The sequence below is a fragment of the Sycon ciliatum genome, chromosome 8 (assembly GCF_964019385.1).
Source record: "Sycon ciliatum chromosome 8, ocSycCili1.1, whole genome shotgun sequence".
Taxonomy (NCBI): domain Eukaryota; kingdom Metazoa; phylum Porifera; class Calcarea; order Leucosolenida; family Sycettidae; genus Sycon; species Sycon ciliatum.
In genome coordinates, this window is record NC_088650.1 from 30,740,082 (window position 1) to 30,761,417 (window position 21,336).

The 21,336-nt window shown below is 49.1% G+C and overlaps 1 protein-coding gene across 1 annotated transcript; it reads right to left on the reverse strand.

Annotated features, from left to right (window-relative positions):
• Window positions 1-727: 727 nt before the first annotated feature.
• Window positions 728-21,185, reverse strand: LOC135822699 (uncharacterized). The gene is made up of 11 exons (XM_065335520.1): window positions 20,714-21,185; window positions 19,650-19,699; window positions 10,242-10,312; window positions 9,166-9,314; window positions 7,870-7,985; window positions 6,862-6,967; window positions 5,593-5,650; window positions 4,984-5,063; window positions 3,890-3,954; window positions 3,205-3,289; window positions 728-2,173 (listed from the first exon to the last, which is right to left on the reverse strand). Exons 2-11 carry the CDS (start codon window positions 19,697-19,699, stop codon window positions 1,475-1,477), a joined length of 1,479 nt encoding a protein of 492 aa, XP_065191592.1. The 5' UTR covers window positions 20,714-21,185; the 3' UTR covers window positions 728-1,474.
• Window positions 21,186-21,336: the final 151 nt, after the last annotated feature.

Consider the following 21,336-nt stretch of genomic DNA (forward strand, 5'->3'; position numbering starts at 1 on the left):
TATTGCAGCATGTCATGCAACAAACTAGAAAAAATGCTTTGGAAAGAAAATGGAAACGAGGGTTTAACATCATTCTTGAGCTGGGCAACTCCTTGCAGTGAGTCAAGCCACAGAACTGGTTGCATGCACACATCTCACTCTGATACTCACTGTGATGCTGATATACACACGTCGTGTGCTAATGTACATAATAGAGAGGGTCCGCATAACGTAATTACGTTAGTAAAAAACGTAGTCGATCTACGGAAAGTCTTACGTAAACTGCATGTGCATCTGGGTTCTGCCATACGGAGTTTTCAAATCACGTAGCTGCCCTTGGCAACTCCGAACACGGCAGTGTATGACCAGATCGACCTGGGGAGAGAGTCATAAATTTGTACCCCAATCCACTTACGGACCAGCTACGTTATCAGAGCCCTATCTACGTACTCTCCGTAGACAACTTTCCGTAAGTGGAGTGCAAACTCGCGAATTCACGGGTTTTTCCCGCCCACTAACGTAAAGTTGCTCAACTTTACGTAGTGCGGAACCTCTCTAATAATTATAAGTGCTGGTTCACTCAAACTTCTCTTATCCGGCTGCCTCAGATACGGGCACATCTCTCTACCGGGCACCTTCAGCTCGAGTTCCTATGGCAAAATGCTTTAAATTTTGGGGGGGGGGGGTTAAACTTTTTTTCGTATGCGCAAGTGCTTATTTGTCACTGTCAACTTGTGTAATCCACAAATCTGTATCAATGGATTCTTCTTGTAACCTGAACATGTGCGGTATGTGTCAAATAAACGTCAAGAGATTTTCTCAGCACATGCATGAGTTGCATGAGATGTGTAGCAGACGATCATTCAATGGTTTTATAAATCAGTGCAGTCCAAAGAGAGTGGCCGATGGAGCTGTTTTCAGTTCCCACTCTGCTGGATGCTCAGGAGTGTGTATGTAGCTGAGCGTTATTAAAATGAAATAGGGATACCGGTAATCAAGAGAATTATTATCGTAGCGGATTCAAATACTACATTTAAAGTTATAATTATAGCCATGGGGTCCATTCATCTAGTTGAGCTCAAGGGTGTCATTGTCATCGGGTCATCGGGTCCTGTTGTTAAGTTGAATTGTTAGCTGTTCGTCTGCCAGTAGTGAATCCAATGTTGATGTAAGCGCTGCCGGCATTGTCACGGCAACTCAAAGCTGAGACGGCGGTCCTCCAATACAGCTTTATCGCCGAGTTTTGGCGCAGCCAGTCCACGCAAAACACAGGCACAGTACTGCATGCTGAGCATGGTCCCCATCGGCTGTTCGTCAGACAGGGAAAAGAGCATCGGTGCAGTAGTGCATGTATGCAGTGAGTTGGAGTCGATGGAGAGTGGTGCCATGTAGCATTGTCCCAGCACACCATACACAGCCCGTGGAGAGATGTGGCATTGTCCAAACACCGCCACATACAGCCTGTACTCCCTACCCATATCACTCATCAACTCGTTCACTGGCCCTTCGTTGATGGCGGACTCACTCTCCGCGGTGTAAAGAGAGCTTGTGCGGAATTGCTCTGATTGGCGGCAGTGAACGACTGTTGTTTGCGCTTAGTCCTTATCGGCTCCAGTCGTATTCTCCCAGCCTTGCTGGCGCTTGAGTTAGCCTGGGTCTGTGCGAAAGAGCCCCCGGCCTCATCTGGCACAAACTGTGGATGAGCCGAGCCATGCAGGTCGAGTTCTGAGCGGGTCTCGGCGGTGGCGTGTGGCAGTCCCCGGTTAGCTGCAACCATGCACGGGTCACCACGGGGCAGTGATGTGTCCACGGGGCTGGAGAAGAGACTTACATTGACTCGGTGGTGCGGTATGGGCATGAGCACCTGGGGGGCCATGATGGGTTCCACGGCACCCTTTGAGCGCCGCTTGTAGCTGCGAGACTTCTCCGGTGATGGTGCCAGATGCGAGTCAGACATACCAGAGCCAGATATGGGGTCTGCCGGGGCAAGTGTCACAGGGAATTTAACTGGTGGTGATGACTGCCCCGACGAAGCATCCTCCGATCTTGGACTTTCCGCCTCCGGTAGCTGCAGACTCTGTGTGGACTCTCTTTTCGAGCCTAGAACGGGGGCCCCGGGGACGGCACTGGTGCTAGGCTGAGCCTCTGCCGTGGTGTTTGCGGACGTGTTTCTTACGGTATCCTCACTGTGCCGCTGCATTCAGTAGAGAGAGGGAGAGAGAGAGAGGGAGAGAGAGAGAAAGAGAAAGAGAAAGAGAGAGAGAAAGAGAGAGAGAGAGAGAGAGAGAGAGAGACAGACAGACAGACAGACAGACAGACAGACATACAGACAGAGAGAACTTACAGAGCGACAGAGCACAGCCATCATGGGCGGGTGTATTGAATCCACTCGCATGTTGAGCCCGGAACGTATCAAGCCCCTGGCATCGCAGGAAAGCAACATACCGTATATTCTCTATTATAAGCGCCGTGCTTATATTTTTTCAACACCCCTCTACCCCGTGCTTATATTGGAGACCGCGCTTATATTGGAGACCGTGCTTATATTTTTTCAACCAATACATCCATACAGAGCAAGAAGAAATACATGCTAGATATTATGCATGCAGCATTGATTTTCACAAAGACCGTGCTAGTAATAGAGACTGTGCTTATAATGTTTCGAAAGGTACTCACAGTGTGCTAGTATTAGAGACTGTGCTAGTAATGGAGACCTGTGCTTATAATAGAGAATATACGGTAGTTGCTGTGAACTGTACTACTTCAACTTCACTTGCATGTACTCAGTAAGCTGCCTGATTGAGTGTCATGGTCCAGCACTGAGGTGCACTTGTATATCCACACATCCCTATGTGATGGAAAGTAGCTGCATTACAGGACGGCAGGCTGAATGCATAGCACATGCTGTACTCAGTGTAGTAGGTCAATGGTCATTGGTCCCGTCCACACATCTTCATGCCAATTCTATCAGATCAGCCCGGCTCTTCCGTCTTCCAGTAGCAGACAGTGGACAGTGTACAGCTGGATCGACTTCTCAGTGCTCCTGGCTCGTGCTGATTACCTGCAAGGGCATTGTGTATTGCATCACACTGGAGCGTACGTGCTGTTGCGAGCAAGATTGCATCTTCAAGATTAATATCAGCAAGCGGTTTAGCAAGGGCTTTATAAAAAAGAAAGAAAGAAACACCCTGCAGTTAGAAGACATTCGTACTCACACACCCTTACCCGCCGTGGTTGTGGTGCGCTCAGTGTGGTTGCCGGCGCCATTGCGAGCACCTCAGACACCGCCGACTCCTCCGCAACGGACACTCTACAGATAAGCAGTGTAGACCAGGGCATGCAGAAACACTCCTCCATTACACGAGACCATGGCTGTACTGTAGGGCTCATGTAAGCGTGGGCAGTGCTCATGCTGCATTGAAGATATTTCTATTTCCTCGCTCCACAGCACCCAAGTAATTCCACTCAATAGGTACAATCATGTGTATGTCATTCGATAATTATGATACTATGCACGCAATAAGGCTACACTGCATGTTACGGCGGCTGCCGGGATATTCTTATCTTCACCAGTCCCATGGTGACATACATATGCTGCACATTCTTACAATGCTGCCCCTGCCTATCCTGCATGTGCTGCACATTCTTACAATGCTGTCCCTGCCCATCCTGCATGTGCAGCACATTCTTACAATGCTTTCCCTGCCTATCCTGCATGTGCAGCACATTCTTACAATGCTGTCCCTGCCTATCCTGCATGTGCTGCACATTCTTACAATGCTGTCCCTGCCTATCCTGCATGTGCTGCACATTCTTACAATGCTGTCCCTGCCTATCCTGCATGTGCTGCACATTCTTACAAGGCTGTCTCTGCCCATCCTGCATGTGCTGCAGTGCTCGGTCCACTTACCGTTCTGTACGCACCGAGTGCATTTTGTTGAGTCGTTCTCTCTTCTGACGTTGCTCAGCGGCCTCCTGTCATGGAGAGCACAGAGCCGAGCACAGGGCCGGGGTAAGGGCAAGCAAGCTGGATCAGAGAAACTCTCTCAGGCTCGGCGGAACCGGTCCGGTTGGCCAGGCCATGGCCGGACCAACATTTTAGACAGCAACGTGTGTGTACTGCTGAGAGGTGGTGCATACCAGTATACATGTATACCCCCATATCATACACAAGTACCGTATTATCTCTAATATAAGCACGGTCCTTTATTTTTTCGATGTACCTCCGCCCCGTGCTATTAATGGAGACGTTCCTTTATTGGAGACTGTTCCATTTTTTGTTCCGAATTTACACAGTGTGCTTATAATGGAGACTGAGCACTTTATTTTTTGAATGTCGCCCCAAGGTGTTCTATTATTGGAGACGTGCTATTATTGGAGACTGTGCTTATATTAGAGATAATACGGTATGAATGGCTAGGGTATGGTCAGACCAATCAAGAAACTACTTCTGCCGGTCCTGGTTCTGCATGGAAAACATTCATGACTCAGCCCGCTGAATCAAGCCTACACAGATTTCTCAGTGGGATTATGTGAACCGGCGCATTTCCTCGAATACAAGGCGCACACATTTTCTCACCAAATTTCAAAAGCGAAGAAGGGGATGTGAGTTATCATTGAGCGTGACATGTTACTGGTGTGATAACAGTAAAACCCCTGTCAAGGCGACCACTTGGATAAGGCGACCACCTGTCCTAAAGAACCACTGAAACCAGGACCAAGAGATGCTATTTCCAGTCTAATGACCCTGGGCAAGGAGACCACCTGGTAACAAAGACCACGCGTTGAAGGTCCCTTGAGTGGTCGGCTTAGACAGGTTTCACTGTATATTGAAACAATTTGGCTAAGACCTGAAAATGCGGGGTGTGACTTATTAAATCGGGAATATACACGGTAAGTCCCCAACCCCATTTCTTCTCTCACACTCTGCATAAAGCCATCATGGCTACAGTGTGTGCATAGCAGGCAGGCATGACTGTACGTATGCATGCAGCTACAGCTCACCTGCTGTGCAGACTCCAATTGCACTCGGGCCGTCAGTGGTCCGTACTGAAGACTAACCTCTCGTGTTAGCCACTGCAGACCTGCAGAGATAAGCAGGAGACAACATTAATTCATGTTGACACGGATGCCATTCACCAGTCTTGTGAAGAACTACTTTTGGAAGCAGGGGCATCGGAATGTTTTCTACGATGGCGTGGTCAGCCATTATTGCAGATGGCATTCCGGGGTCCTCCCGTGTAAGAATTCAAAAATTTAGAGCAAAAAGGACCGGATTTCATTAAACGGTGAGTACCAGAGCCGAGAAGTGGTGCGGTGACCATAGTGTGTCTGACACCCCTGGACAATATATGCACCCATTGTGACACACGAGAGTAAATGATTTCCGCCGTCATCATTCCGAGCTGAGAGCTGAGCTGCAACATGAGTCCTATCACATTAACCGTTGTATCTCAAGCTCCTAACATCAGCACAGTAACACTACACATCCTATCATGTCCTGGCACCACTAGAACCAGTGCCTGCCGTAAGAACACCCTGAACGGGTATCGCTGTTGTTTTGCTCTGCAAACACTGTGTTGTATAGTGTAGTGTCAAACATGTATCACTGACCTGATTTCAACCCCGTGTTGACAGACTTGACTTCCGGTGATGATGCCGTGCAGCACTCCTGCACATCAGGCAGTGGTAACAACAACAACAACAACAACAACAACAACAACAACAACAACAACAACAACAACAACAACAACAACAACAACAACAAAAACAACAACACACACAGAGTGATTGTTCAGCATCGTTGCGAGCAAACGGGCTAGGGACAGTTTGTATTGTGAGTGCATGTCACTATAACCATGGCAACCGGCTTCAGTCCAGATCAGTACTACACTACATACAGTGCAGTCACGAAGGATGCGCCCAGGGTGTCAATACTGCTCAAAATGTAAGCTAAACGAAACTGAACTCCAGGTCACAACCATATTAGGCCATCATTTTTTATATCTATGTTTCGCGTCGTCCGCACGCATACGTTTTGATTTTTTTCGGGAAAAAATAAAAAAATCGAACATGCACAGTGAGTGTACGATCGTGCGAGTCATCAGTGCTAGTGTGGACTGGTTGCATACGGCGAAGCTGGGATTCAGAATTGGCCTCGAGGCCAGCGTTGATAGATCGTTTGTTCTGCATCTGCGAGCAGAATTCTCTGAGCTTACACCAGACCGCAACGATCACCTCAAGCTGAGAGGATGCGTCGCTTCGGAGCTCTTTGCACCGCTGCTGAAGGCTGAGTACAATAATCCAGCGAAGCATGGGCACCAACGGTTGCCTCCTCTGTCCAAAGTGAATATTTACTCTTGCTGATAACCCAGATTTTGTGCTTCGATGTACGATTTTTCTTTCGAATGTACACCATGCACGAGCTATTGACAATAGTCAATAGGCTATGTAGTATGTACAGTGCTATACACCTGATCTGATGATCCTTTTTATTATTTTGCAACTTTTTATTTCTTTCCACCTCTCGCATATGATTCTGGAAGTTGAACTGACGCGAAACATAGATATAAAAAATGATGGCCTTATAGCCTTTCTGCCCACTGTTCGACTGTACGGTACAGTCATGTACATGGCATAATGCATACACATCCTCTAACAGCACCCTACACACGCACACACGCACATACACACGCACACATGCACACACACACACACGCACGCATACACACACACACACACACACACACACACACACACACCCTACACACGCACACACGCACATACACACGCACATGCATACGCACACGCACACACACACACACACACACACACACACACACACACACACACACACACACACACACACAACACTCTACGTACCACCTGGCAGCGTAGTGAGTGGCTAGCTTGAAACAACTCCAGTCCTAGCTGATTGAAGACCGCAATCTCGTCAAGCGGGTCATCCGCATCCTGTTTATTCGCTAGTCTGGAAGGGATGGGATGGCACAGGTGCACACTGCGTGACACACTTCTACAATCTATAGACGCTGCGATGTGTTGGTAAGACGGCCATGTAGACACGCATGTCAAGCAGGGGCAAAGCTGGTCCCCCTTTTAGCCGCATATATGTATGTTGGATGGCTGGTGCATGTCATTCATGGTCATTATGTGCATGCTGAACCTAGCCCTAGGTTGGAATTTGGGGGGGGGGGGGGGGGTGCACGTGCCCCCCCCCCCCCTCACGTAATGTCGTTTACCTTCAACGTTTGCGGACTTTGATAGTTCGCCTTGTTCTCTAAAATTTCCGATTTCCAGTGATAAATTCGCCTTTCTGTTTTCCTGCGTTTTGAGCAGGCTTTTGGTTGTTTTTCTGCCGGATGATCTGACTCGGCTTGACCCGGCTGGCCTGCAAGCGCCAGGTACACTCTGACCGGGCTGTGTTGAATGTCTAGAGCAGGCCCTGCTATAGGGCACTTGCAGCCTGACACAGTAGGGATAGGACGGAATATACACGGCCAGTTGCCAGAAGGACAATGTGAAGAAAAACAACCAGCACCATACTATACACAGACAGTTGGTAGAAGCTCAATATGACGGCAGTCGATTGAAACCCAACTACCCCATCACTGGCTATGAGCATGAGCATTGTAGAAAGCAAGGGTTAGCAGTGAGCACTTTTCAACTACAGGCATCATTATAATCATAATAGGGCTATCAACCAAGCATGCAGTGACATGTCTACATGTACATATGCATGTAGACATGTCTCTGCTCCTATTGTTCTTGACCTGGGATGGAGACACTTCGCAAGAGGCATGCTTGAGACAGCATAACAAATTGCAACCCTGCATTCGTCTCCCTCAACCTTACGAGTACTGCCTTACTTACATTAGAATTGGTTTTCCTCTAGCCTGGCTGTCGGCCAGAACTGTCTCCAGGACACGCTGTGCCTCGCTCATACGCTCACTATTGCTGCTGTCAACGACGAAGACCAATCCATGGACCTGTGCAGTGCATGTACCGGCATATAGAGTATACCACAGAGCAGCTACTGAGAGAAAACCCTTGGCATCAAGCAAGCTATTTTTGTAGTAATCCCGAGTCTCCCGCACTGACAGCTAAGTCATCATCGCACAACGTTGGTGCTTCGAAGTAGCACAAGGCCGTCACAGGTGGGGCGGCTGAGGCTGCCCCACTTTGCCGGCTTTTTTTATATATTTTTAGCACACTGCAACAAAGCACGATGATCCCAGCTCAGCGCAAACGCGGCGAATAATGAAGAATCCTTGTCCCCGATCGTGGTTTGTTGCAGAATCAAAAAGTCTTTCATTGCAGTTACATTGAAATGGCACCAAATGCCTGGAAATGCTTGCAATTGGCTTCAATTTTTGAAATTTTTTCCCGGGGGAGGGTAATGAAGAATCCTTGTTCCCGATCGTAGCGTCGTCTTGGTTTGTTGCAGAATCAAAAAGTCTTTCATTGTAGTTACACTGAAATGGCACCAAATGCCTGGAAATGCTTGCACTGATTGGCTTCAATTTTTTGAAATTTTTCCCGGGGGAGGGTAATGAAGAATCCTTGTCCCCGATCGTAGCGTCGTCTTGGTTTGTTGCAGAATCAAAAAGTATTTCATTGTAGATACGCTGAAATGGCACCAAATGCACGGAAATGCTTGCAATTGGCTTCAATTTTTGAAAAGTTTTCCCAGGGGAGGGCCCCTGAGCCCTCCCCCCCTTCCATGGCTGCCCCACCTCCAAAGTCGGTGCGACGGGCCTGAGCAGTGCAGCACTCTGCTGTTTGATGGCTCATAGCAGTGCTTCGTTCAGTGCACAAAGCTGAGGGTTGCAACAAAGCAACCCAAGTGAAGTTTTCTTCGTATCCCGGTCTCTTCTCCTGGTGGCACCAAGTGCTCCTTGTGCTCAGGGCAAAGGCTTCTGTGGCTGCACTGCTCGACAACTCAACAACCATGCCATAGTTCATAACACCTGCCCCAGGCTGCACGCTTGGGTATCAACGGAGTGTGTTCATATACCGCTCTAGCCGATCCGGCTGAGGATAAGTCCAACCACAACTCTGAAATTGGGGACACTTGAAGTACAGGGTTGCATCAAGCAGCATGCCCTGATCAGCAAAGAGAATATTTCCAACAACCACTGATAAAAAGATGCCATTCCTAAGGCCTACCTTAGAGAAGAAGTTTTTCCAGAGGCTCCTAAGGCGAACAGCACCAGCCATGTCCAGCAGTGTAATATCGTAGTGGCCTTGCTTCATGTGAGTCGAGTGGTGACTAGTTGCAGCTGAACCAGGCCGCCTAGTTGGTCCAGATTGAACATCTACAGTACAGGCCAGAGAGAGAAAGAGAGAGATAGATAGATAGATAGATAGATCGAGAGAGAGAGAGAGAGAGAGAGAGAGAGAGAGAGAGAGAGAGAGAGAGAGAGAGAGAGAGAGAGAGAGAGAGAGAGAGAGAGAGAGAGAGAGAGAGAGAGAGAGAGAGAGAGAAGGGGAAACAGATACTCACAGATAGACAGACAGACAGAAAGACAGACAGAAAGACAGACAGACAGACAGAAAGACAGACAGACAGACAGAGACATACAGACAGACAGAGACATACAGACATACAGGCAGACAGACAGATAGACAGACAGACAGACAAGTCAGATATTCAACAAGAAACAGTGTAGAGTAATATTCTGATGTACTCCAAAGAAGGCATGGTTGGCAAGGGTCCAATTATAAAGGCAACCAGTCCGCAACTAGGAGTTGCCAGAAACTTAAAATTAGGGGTGTCAACGAGTAGTAGGGTACCCGTGCTACCCGTAATTTGATCGGGTAGTAGGGTAGCAATTTTCTCCTGAGAACCCGATCGGGTAGTTGGAGTACGGTGTTTTCGCAACGGTGCATGTAAACAGAACGGATACCTGCTTACTGTTCACTTTCTATGCAGTGCAAGTGCACACTCACAGTACATGCTGTGTCAACAAATACCCGATAGGGTACCCGTGCTACCCGGATAAAAATACCCGAAACCGTTACCCGACCAAACCCCTACCCGTTGCAGCCCTACTTAATATGTACTTGTATACTGCGCACAAGTAAGCACTTTTCATGCCAATCAATCTTTTCGGTGCAGTTTTGTAGAAAGCCATTTTGGGACTCAGATGGGCTAGAATGATCAATATACACTACTGCAGATCTTGGGAGTCCAGATAGGGAAATTGTACTGTATTGCATCACCTGACTCTGCGAATTCTTACCTTTGGACAAGCAACGCACTACACTGGTTTTGCCAGCTCCGTCTAGACCGATCACCATGAACGTAATATCCCTATGTACAGCACACAGGCAATTGAAAACATCACCTCAAATCCACAAAAGCTCAAAAGCAAACTGTAAGAGTTGAATCTCAAATAAAGCAAAAAACCTAACAATTTTACAAGAACAAATCCATTGTCAGCTTCACAAACGTAACCTAAAGTGACTATTCCTTTCTCTCCTCTGTGCTAGAGAAAATAAAAGGGGGGTTGTCAACTGACAACCGCTCTATTTAGTTGCTATTCACTCTTTCTGTAAGTTTGTATACCTGGTGATGTTTGTGCCTGGAGAGCACTATATAAGTGGTGCTCTTCAGGCACAATCTTCCTCAGCCTACTCAAGCTCAACTGATGAGGGGTGAATTCCCCGAAACACTGTGTATTGAGCAGGGAGTGGTGATTTCTTGCAGGTTTGCCGAGTGGACGGTTCGATGGACTTTCGTGTGCTCTGGATGGCAGTCGTGAGTCAGTCAAGTGAGAATTCAAGTCGGCAGGAAAAGCGCGAGCTCCCATGTAGGGAGCAACACACTCTTCCGGCCTTGTTCACTCTTTAGACGAAAATTCTTTGTGCTAGAGAAAAGTAGAAAAAACGGGTGTGATGGCTTGGATCGTTCAATGTGGTGCCCGCTTAGAGGATATTGAAAACTTTCTCCTCTTCCAGTACACTTTGTCTTGGTACATAGGCAGGAAAGTGTCAACAGTTTCTATAGTTCATTCAGATTGGCAGGATGAGATGCAAGTCTTCAGTGTTTTGATATTATCCTTCAAAGGCCCTGCCCGAAGAAAGTAAATTCGATCAGAGCAATCACGCGCCTGCAATGGATGCAGACATGGCCACACAGCATAACAACGTTGTAGAGAAAGGAAATCCCATTACATCTGCCATGTGCCAGACAAGCAGGGAAGGCTAAGGTGACAATCGAGAGGAAACGAGCACCACCCTCACATGCCAACCTCAATAGAGCCAGACACAGTCTCTCATACTATTACTTCGAATTACACTCAGTGACTTTTTTATCTACTAGTACTTGAGAGCACAGCACCAGACTGGATGAGATTGAAACAGAGGCAAGGAGACGACAGGAAGTGAGCCTATACAAGGACAGCTGGAATAGAAAAGGAAATGGTAAACATGAAAGGTGGTCGCTACAAGGACAGTCACAGCTGTACTGATGAGACTACTGGTATTCCAATGACCAATAGGTTCCTGCGGCTTCTGATGGTCAGAATAGACTTTGGACCGCCTGCACATTTGCTGACCGTACTACAGTGTTACCAAGTGCCCTCTACCCCCATGCGTACTGCCCAGTGCCATTTTGCAGAATTTTTCAGAGTTTTCCGTACTCGTTTTTCAGGTCAACAATTTGACTGATTTAGTGTAATTTGGAAGAAAAAACGATACTGTACAACTTTTCCAGCCACAGAGTTCACTTGCGAAGCCTACGAATTCAGTACAATTTTCAACTTCACCAGGTCATAACTTTGGTCTATATTTCTGGAATCCGATATCGCAACGCTTCCGTGAGTGTTGCATTGGACAGCTTGGAGTTTTGGCTGCCACGTAGATCCTTCGATTGTTGAATTGGCACAAGAAACGATGGAGTTACGAAGGTTTTAGCAATTGATCATATACATGATCGTTTGCGGGATATCCGATTGAAATCCGTACTGCGGACAAAACTTCTTTTTTCCGTAAAAATACGGACAAATACGGGCGGTTGGCAACACTGGTACTAATATACTGTGTGTATGTAAGTATGGTAAGTGGCGTGGCGAGAATGCCACGGGAGTTCAGTCTACACGTTCATGTCATGTTCAGTTGCGATCTGCTTTCTCTTCCTGATTGCCATTGCGGTCATGCTGTCTGTTCTCTGTGATTTGACCTTTATCTCCTGGCATCTTACTGTCTTCATGTGCTCCCCTTGGGGGCACCTTGATGCCTGATGTAATATCGAATTTGTACAGCGGGCTACCATTTAGGTTCCGCTGCGGTCGGTTTCGCTGAGCCAGCCTTGGCACTGTGTAGCCTTTTTGGTTGTTGTGTTCTTGTGCGTGCGGCATGAGGTTTTTAGCTGTACCTTTGTTTGGCTGCGCTGCCTTTTGTTTTCCAGAGAGTTTTTCTTTGCTCATGTAGTTTTTAGAACGAAATAGTCGGTTCGTGACATGGCGTTCTACTTCTAATCAACCATAAAGTCTTTCGTGTTGTGAGTGACTCCGTCGAGTGTGAGCTTGGTATACGGCCCATTACGGGACTGCGTGCGGCAGAAGCCTAGCGAAACACCATTTTGGTAGCAGAGGATGGTTTGATAGTTGATACACGTTTCGATCGAAGAAATTTAGTTACGAGGTTGGATTTCAAAAATAGTTCCAACCATGGAGGAAGAACGAGAGAAAAGTAGTGCATGCGGAGAATATAGTGCTGAGACTGAGACAGCGACGGCGGCATCGATGTCAGAGCCGACCGGAGAGGATGGCGCTGGTTCTGGTGAACCTACGGAAGGCATGGAGAGCCTGATCATGAAGCTGAAAAGTGATAAGATACAACTGAAACGCAATCTAACGAATACCCGACGTGGGTTGACGATAGGAATGCGCGACAATGAGGTCGACGCTGTGGGTGCAGGACACCTTTACGATGAGCTGCGCTGCTGTGAGCAAGCAGTAACAGCAGTGCTTTCCGAGCTGAAAAGAAAATATGAATTCGTAAACGATAAAAGGAACGTGATACGGACTTTGGAGGAAATGGAGGAAGTCGATCGCGATGTGCAGACGGCAATTGACAGATACGACGAGTTTGTAGAGTTGTGGACTGCAAGAGCGAAGCAGTATGGACAGGCTCAAGCAGCACAGAGCCAGTTTGAACGAGGGGAGTCGTTTCCTTTACTGGGTGTGGATGAATTCGGACTACGCCAAGGCAGTAGATCAACTAGTCGAGTCGGTTTACGACAAATGCAGAGTGAACTGAGTGCGCTGACAATGGAAACAGATCGCAGGACTGGACTGCTACTAGAAAGATCACCGTCACGGAGGACGCCGAGAGGCTTTAGTACTGATGACAGCAAGGACACAGCAGCTGAAGAGACCGACACCAGTCCAAAACCGGGTGAGCAAGGAGCTGATCAAACGGAGAATAGCCTTCCCCCTGCACACACCACTGAGTCTGTCACCAGCCTCCCCAGTTCAAGTCACAGTGTCAGTGTACAGTCTAGTATCACGTCTTGTACTACCACTGCACAGCATGTACCTGTCACAAGCTCAAGTGTGACTAGACCCATACCTAGTTCTGGACAAGGTGTACCTGTGAAGGACCATGTTTCTCTGGTCAAATCTAGTACCAGTCAGCCATCTAGCCTTGCTAGCATTCATGCCAGACTTGCAGGCCCAAGCAGTGGTCATGTAGGCAAGTCTGTGTTGAGTGTTGGATCTTTTCCAGGACATCCTGGAGCTAGCCTCAACTTTCAGGCCCCTGCGTTCCGGCCTGCAGCTCAACCAGTAAGCAGCAGAGCACCTGTGTACGGCACTGGGTTGCCCAGCAGTGATGTCTTTGGAAGGCTGAAGAAAGTAGCTGTTCCGACCTTCAGCGGAGATGTGCGGATGTACGAGACCTGGAAGGCCGCCTTTATGGCATGCATTGACGCTGCACCTGTCTCTCCACAACTTAAGCTTCTACAGCTTCGGCAGTATGTTACTGGTGAGGCACTCAGAGCAATAGAGCAGCTTGGCTACACCGCAGAGGCATACAGGATATCCCTGGAGCGGCTTGAAAGAAAATTCGGCGGACAACGACGTCAGGTGGCTATACAGCTGGAAACATTGGAAGCATTCCAGCCGATACAGCGCTACAACCCGCAAGCACTGGAGAAGTTTGCAGATTTGCTCGAGATTGCCGTAGTGAACCTCAAAGATGCAGGTCGCCACATGGAGCTACAGAACGGCACATTCTTCTCCCGTCTCCTGAGCAAGCTGACGAAGCAGATGGTGGCTCAGTACCAACGTTGGTTGTACGAGCACCAGCAAACCGAGGATGTGTTATCATTGTTGAAATGGGTGACACTGGAGGCTGAATTCCAGACTACGGCAACAGAGATAGTAGACGGTATCCAGAAGTCGGCATCATCCCGGCCAAGTAGCCATCGCTCGTTGCAGCAGCGCAACGCTCATACACACTTGGCAGACGGACAGACGGCACGAGACGAGGAGACTTCTTTCATATCCTCTCGCGCCACTTGTCCAGAATGCAGCGGGAGCCATGGCATTTGGGAATGCTCCACCTTCAAAGGACACGACACAGGCCAACGGTGGACAAGAGCAAAGGAATTAAGCCTGTGCTATCGCTGCCTGGGAACAGGGCACAGAGGCGACAAGTGTCCTCGAACTCGCACTTGTGGTGTCGATGGTTGCCAACGGAATCATCATCGTCTACGACACGGCTTGGCACGATCAGATTTTGAGATCAGGAAGAAGCCGAGAGCCGATGGCAAGGAAAGGAGTTATGACAAAGCAAACACCAAGGCTGAACAAGGACACTGTGGCGTCGCAACAGCGCATGAGACTCCAACGGAAGGGGAGTCCCCCCAGCAATGCAGCAATGCAACAGCCGAGACGAGCTACACCAGTTTACGCACTGTGCCTGTCGTTCTCAGGTCCGGTAGTAAGCGGCTCGTCGTCAATGCGCTTCTGGACGACGGAAGTACCAACACCTTCATCCACGAAGACGTTGCCACAGCGCTAGGAATGAGTGGTGAGCAGCATGACATGACTATCAATATGCTGAATGGAAAGCGGAGCACTTTCAAATCCATGGAAGTGGAGTTTGATATCGCCAATATTAACGGTCAATCACGGACAACCGTAGTCGGACTCACAACTCCCAACCAGGTAACAGGACGTCTGCAGCTAACGGACTGGAGTAGCAAGAAGATTGGCTATGAGCACTTGGCTGATATACCGTTTCCGGAACCGGCCACCCCTGAAAGGATCGAGCTGCTCATTGGCGTCGACAATGCCGAGCTTCATCGTGCGTTGTATGAAGTGTCTGGACCAGCCGGAGAGCCCATCGCGCGTCTCACACCTCTCGGATGGACCTGCGTCGGAGCAGGGGTTAGCCGTGGCGGGGGCACAAACCACTGCTGCAGCGCTATCATCGCCAGCAGCGAGACCCTCCTGAGTGTGGATAAGACTTTGCGACAGTTCTGGGAAATTGAGCAAGTGACCAGCCCAGAACACCCCATGTCACCGGAAAACCTGGACGTCCTGACAGCGACAAAGAAACGAATGACGTTCACCAATGGTCGCTACTGTGTCGGGATGCCATGGCGGGCAGATGCATCACGGCCCACCAACAATTACGACATGGCAGCGAAGAGACTTGCGCAAACACAGAAGAGGCTGAAACGGGTCCCAGAAATTGCAGAGCGCTATGCAGAGACCATTGAGAGTTACGTGAGAAAAGGGTACGTGGTGAAGGTGAATGCAAACCCACGTGAAGCAGGATCGTGGCTCCTTCCACACTTCCCGGTCGTCCGACTGGACAAAAGTACGACGAAAGTTCGCATTGTGTTCGACGGGTCAGCTAAGCATGATGGCACCGCCCTCAACGACCTGCTGCACACCGGTCCGAAGTTACAACGGGATCTATCGGCTGTTCTGCTCAGGTTTCGGCGGCATCCGATCTGCATTGGCTGTGATGTTACGGAGATGTATCTACAGGTTGAAGTCAGAAAATCAGATCGGCCATATCTGAGATTCCTGTGGAATACAGACTCGCAGTCGGCTCCAGACGTGTACGAATTCAACCGGGTGGTATTCGGTCTGAACTGCTCCCCGTTCTTAGCGCAACTGGTCGCGCGAGAGCACGCTAAGACACTAGATCCAGAATTCGCCCGTGCAGCCGAGATGATGCTCGAATCAACTTACATGGACGACGGTATGGACTCAGTCTCTACGATTGCCGAGGGTGTGGCCCTGTACAAGAGTGTGACAGCAGCATGGAAGGGAGCAGGCATGGCAGTGAGGAAGTGGCTGTCGAATGCTCCGGAGCTGTTGGGTCACATACCCAGAGAAGATCAGGCAACGCAACTCAGCCTGAACGGAGACGGCCCATCCCAGATTAAGACTCTAGGGATCAGCTGGTTGAGCGACAGCGACATGTTCAGCTTTCAGGCTGTCATACCACCTGACGATATGATGATGACGAAGAGGAACATCCTCCGAAAGATCGCGACGATCTTCGACCCGCTAGGATTTCTGGCACCAGTGATCATCCGTGCCAAGATACTGATGCAAGAGATCTGGGCTAGCGGTGCAACTTGGGACGAAGTGCTTCCCGTCGAACTGAGCTCACGTTGTAGACAGTGGTTCCAGGATCTCCTTGCACTGAGCTCAATTCAAGTGCCACGCTGCTTGCAGGCCATTGCAGGCGCTACACCGCAAGATGTCGAGCTTCACGTATTTGGCGACGCATCAGAGTTAGCGTATGGTGCCGTCATCTACCAACGTATCCGCTACGCCTCCGGCGAGATCAGCACCGTATTTGTGTCTGCTAAGTCACGAGTTTCGCCAACTACCGCCACAAGCATCCCACGGCTCGAATTGATGGCTGCTGTGCTGGGAGTCGAAATGGCCAACGAAGTAGCCAAGGTGTTGCAGATCAACCCGCAGAACATCATCTACTGGACTGACAGTATGGACGTGATCTGGTGGATCCGTGGCCGGAGTCGCTTGTTCAAGACGTTCGTTGCCAACAGAGTGAGCACGATTCACCAGGCAAGCAGCCCAGATCAATGGCGGTATGTCCCTACGGCAGAGAACCCGGCTGATATTGTGTCGAGAGGATGCGCCCCAACATCGCTCACGCCGGACAGTATGTGGTGGACCGGTCCTAGCTTCATGGCCAAGCCGTCTGATGACTGGCCAGTACGACAGTTACCTACAGCCCAAGCAAAGGAAACAAAGTCCATGAAGGAGACCGTTCTGATGAGCAGCACTGAGACGGGTACTGATGATGAGGGCACAGGCGCAACGGAGCCCAGTGTTTGGCGACTGGAACCGCAGCGATACTCTGATTTGGAGCGCTTGATTCGTGTGCAAGCGTGGGTGATGAGATTTCTTCACAACGCTCGCGCGCCACACGAACGCCGCGAACTGGGTGAATTGACAGTGGACGAATTGAGTGAGTCTGAGTTGATGCTGGTGAAATCAGCGCAAGAGTCTGAGTTCCGAGATGAGATCAAAGCCATCAAGAAGGGACAACCTGTGAGTTCCCAGAGCAAGATTGCAGCACTCCATCCACAGTTAGATGACAGTGGTTTGCTGCGTGCAAGGAGTCGTCTTCAGTACGCGGACTTCTTGCCCTCTGACACGATCTCACCGATCATCCTTCCCAGGACGCATCCAACGACTAAGCTTGTGATCACGCGGATCCATGGCAACGGTCATCACGCACTCGGCAACAATCAAGTTCTGAACGAGTTAGTAAAGCGGTTCTGGGTTGTCGGTGCACGCGAAGCAGTCAAGGAAGTGGATCGTCAATGTCCTGAATGCCAACGCCGAAAGGCCAAGCCTGCTAAGCAGCTCATGGCGCCACTGCCAACACTCCGGATTGAACCCGGCACCCGTGCGTTTGAAAGGGTTGGAATCGACTTTGCAGGACCGATGTACACCAAGCAGGGACGCCGAGCGCAGGCAAAGAGATGGCTGTGCATCTTCACCTGTCTTGCCACACGCGCTATCCACATCGAAGTAGCGTATGGTCTTGATACTGGAAGCTTTCTGAACTGATTCTTCCGAATGGTCGGACGACGTGGCGCCCCACACGAGGTGCTCACTGACAATGGCACGAACTTTGTTGGTGCAGTAACCGAGCTACGCGAGTTGAGAAGTGAACTGGACGAGAAGAAGATCATCAAGGCAACCAACGGTCAACGAATTCAGTGGCACTTCAACCCACCCGCAGCACCGCACTTCGGAGGACCATTTGAGGTCATGGTGAAGGCTGCCAAACGAGCACTGTACGCCATTCTGAAGTCAGGTGACATCACAGATGAGGAGTTAGTGACGGCAACGATTGGAGCAGAACACCTGATCAACAGTCGGCCCTTGACAACGGTATCTTCAGATGCCAGAGACTGTACTCCTATCTCTCCAAGTGACTTGCTGCTAGGCGACGCGAGTCACAGTATTGATGTACCCGGTGATGACCCAGCAGCTAGCCTGAGGAGACGCTGGAGACGAGTCCAGGAGCTGGTCAGACATTTCTGGGCAAGATGGATGCAAGAATGGCTGCCCATGCTGAGTGGTCGTGCCAAATGGAAGAAACCCTACAACAACGTGCAAGTCGGTGATGTCGTTATCCTACTCGCCAAAGACACACCACGTGGCCAGTGGCAGCTGGGACGCGTTGTCGATGTTCACCCAGGACGTGACGGGCTGGTACGAGTCGTGGACGTAAAGGTGAAGAACACCACGCTACGTCGCCCAATAAGCAAGATCTGCCCGCTGGAAGCATATCAGTGAGTTACTGAGTAGCAATAGCATTGGACCATCGCCATTGAAGTATGGTCATGTCTTTTCACTCTCTTGCTTCTCTCTTGCTTCGCACATGTTCTTTCATGTTGTTTTCATTTCTTGTTCCGTTGCCTATCATCTTTTTTAGATTTTTTGTTTTTTTTTGTTTCTGTTTGCTTGAGCACTAGCAACTCAGGCAATCTTTTCTGTTTTTCTTTCATTTTTCCGCTTCGAGTGTTGGTGATGTATCTCTCCGTAGACACATCAGGAAGGGGAGAATGGCGTGGCGAGAATGCCACGGAGTTCAGTCTACACGTTCATGTCATGTTCAGTTGCGATCTGCTTTCTCTTCCTGATTGCCATTGCGGTCATGCTGTCTGTTCTCTGTGATTTGACCTTTATCTCCTGGCATCTTACTGTCTTCATGTGCTCCCCTTGGGGGCACCTTGATGCCTGATGTAATATCTAATTTGTACAGCGGGCTACCATTTAGGTTCCGCTGCGGTCGGTTTCGCTGAGCCAGCCTTGGCACTGTGTAGCCTTTTTGGTTGTTGTGTTCTTGTGCGTGCGGCATGAGGTTTTTAGCTGTACCTTTGTTTGGCTGCGCTGCCTTTTGTTTTCCAGAGAGTTTTTCTTTGCTCATGTAGTTTTTAGAACGAAATAGTCGGTTCGTGACATGGCGTTCTACTTCTAATCAACCGTAAAGTCTTTCGTGTTGTGAGTGACTCCGTCGAGTGTGAGCTTGGTATACGGCCCATTACGGGACTGCGTGCGGCAGAAGCCTAGCGAAACACCAGTAAGAACACCGCATGACTGACAATCTTCATGTCTCCACTGGTCACCTACCTGCGTTCCCTCTCCGCAGAGCAGCAACAACAGCATGACAAGATCTTCATCTGTGCAACACACACGCCACAGGAAAAGGTAAAGCCATCTGCATCATGTCAACGAGAGAACATTATAAAGCATATGATGAATGACAGGGACAGAAACAACATTCACAGGAAGACCAATAGCAGCAGCCACCACAACAGCAACAAAACAGCCACAGCAACACTAGTGGTGGCAGTCGCAGCAGCAGCAGCAGCAGTATCAGAAGCAACAGAAGCACCAGCAACAACATCAGCAGCAACAGAAGCGGCAGCAACATTAGCAATAGAAGCGGCGGCTGCAGCAGCAGCAGCAGCAGTACCGACAGCATCAAGTTGTAGCAATATATCTATGTAGTACAGTGGACAGAAAGGCTCCGTGGTTGCATCCACAGACCACAGCGCCTTTCTGTCCACTGTTTGACTGTATCTATAGTATTACAAAGCAGAGTTGGTCAAACCACGAAGAGGAGCCTGCAACACAAGTTCAACAACTGATGATCTGCCCTTTATCCACGGAGTAAGAGCTGAACAAAGTTTACAAAGTTTCCGTCCATTGTGAATCCACGGTGGCAGACTCCATTTTGCGGGTTGAGCACTTTGGAAAGACAACAGCAACTGTGCATAGACATTTTTTATCGATATTTTTGAACAACAGTTGTTGGCCCTGTTGCCATGAAACTCGAAGTAACAACAGAGCAACGTGTTCTGCCTTTGTGAACATTATGTTCACTGGTTTGAGGGAAAGATGCAAACGGGGAATATTATGTGGCCGGAGTATTTCTGCCATTCTGGATCAATTCAATACCAAGTAAGGTTTTCCACAGCAACATGGCTCCTACACGTGACTGTCAGTCTTCTCTATTTTAGCAGTACATATAATAAAATATTATTATTATTATGAATAGTTTTGAATGAACTTTTCTGCATCGCGGTAAGATAAGACACACTACGCTTTGCAATACTCGGCTGCAAAACACACATCGTCCAGCATCTGCTCAGATTCACAAGAACTACCCAAACGCGACTCATTGGCTTTACCTCTGCTTCTCTTTGCGGCACCAATCGCCAACAACCACCATAGCGCGAGCTAAAGCATAACTCGGCGGTTATTGCCTCTTCGAGATGGGAAGTTGAGCGACAGGCTCTGTTGATTATGGTGCTTTCGTGTCTGCGTCGCCGTAACTCACCTTCACGGTGGAATCTTGTTGAACTAATTACTCACTTAGTTTCTCGTGGAATCTTGCATACATTCACAGACGCAGCGTCTCAGGTGTCTCGGTTCCTCGCTAGCCAATGCACTCTTTCGCCTAGGCAACTGTTGTCCTGCGCTCCATTCCGCTCGCTGGGCAACCCTCACTCAATCACACGGACGTGCGCGCTCATCACACTACACTCTACAGACAGTAGATCTACAGGAAAGAGGCGAATCCCCTATCGGAGCAGACTTGCGTTTGAATATTTTCCAAGGCAAAACATGATCTCCCTTTCAACTGTTACTTCAACTAATTTTACTTCATGTCACACTTTTGTTACGGTTCGTACTTCGTTATCATCATGCAGGACACCGGCTGCATGCAGCTAGCCGGATTCGCTAGCCCGGCAGACCATGGCAGACCATGGTAGACCATGACAAGTCATGCAGACAGTGCTCGTACAGTCGG

Coding starts and splice junctions, on each gene's coding strand:
- LOC135822699 (XM_065335520.1), bottom strand. CDS start 19,699: ATGAAGATCTTGTCATGCTGTTGTTGCTGCTCTGCGGAGAGGGAACGC. Junction 9,315..10,241: donor AGTGCGTTGCTTGTCCAAAG/GTAAGAATTCGC, acceptor CCTGTACTGTAG/ATGTTCAATCTGGACCAACT. Junction 3,290..3,889: donor CACTCGGTGCGTACAGAACG/GTAAGTGGACCG, acceptor GCTTATCTGTAG/AGTGTCCGTTGCGGAGGAGT.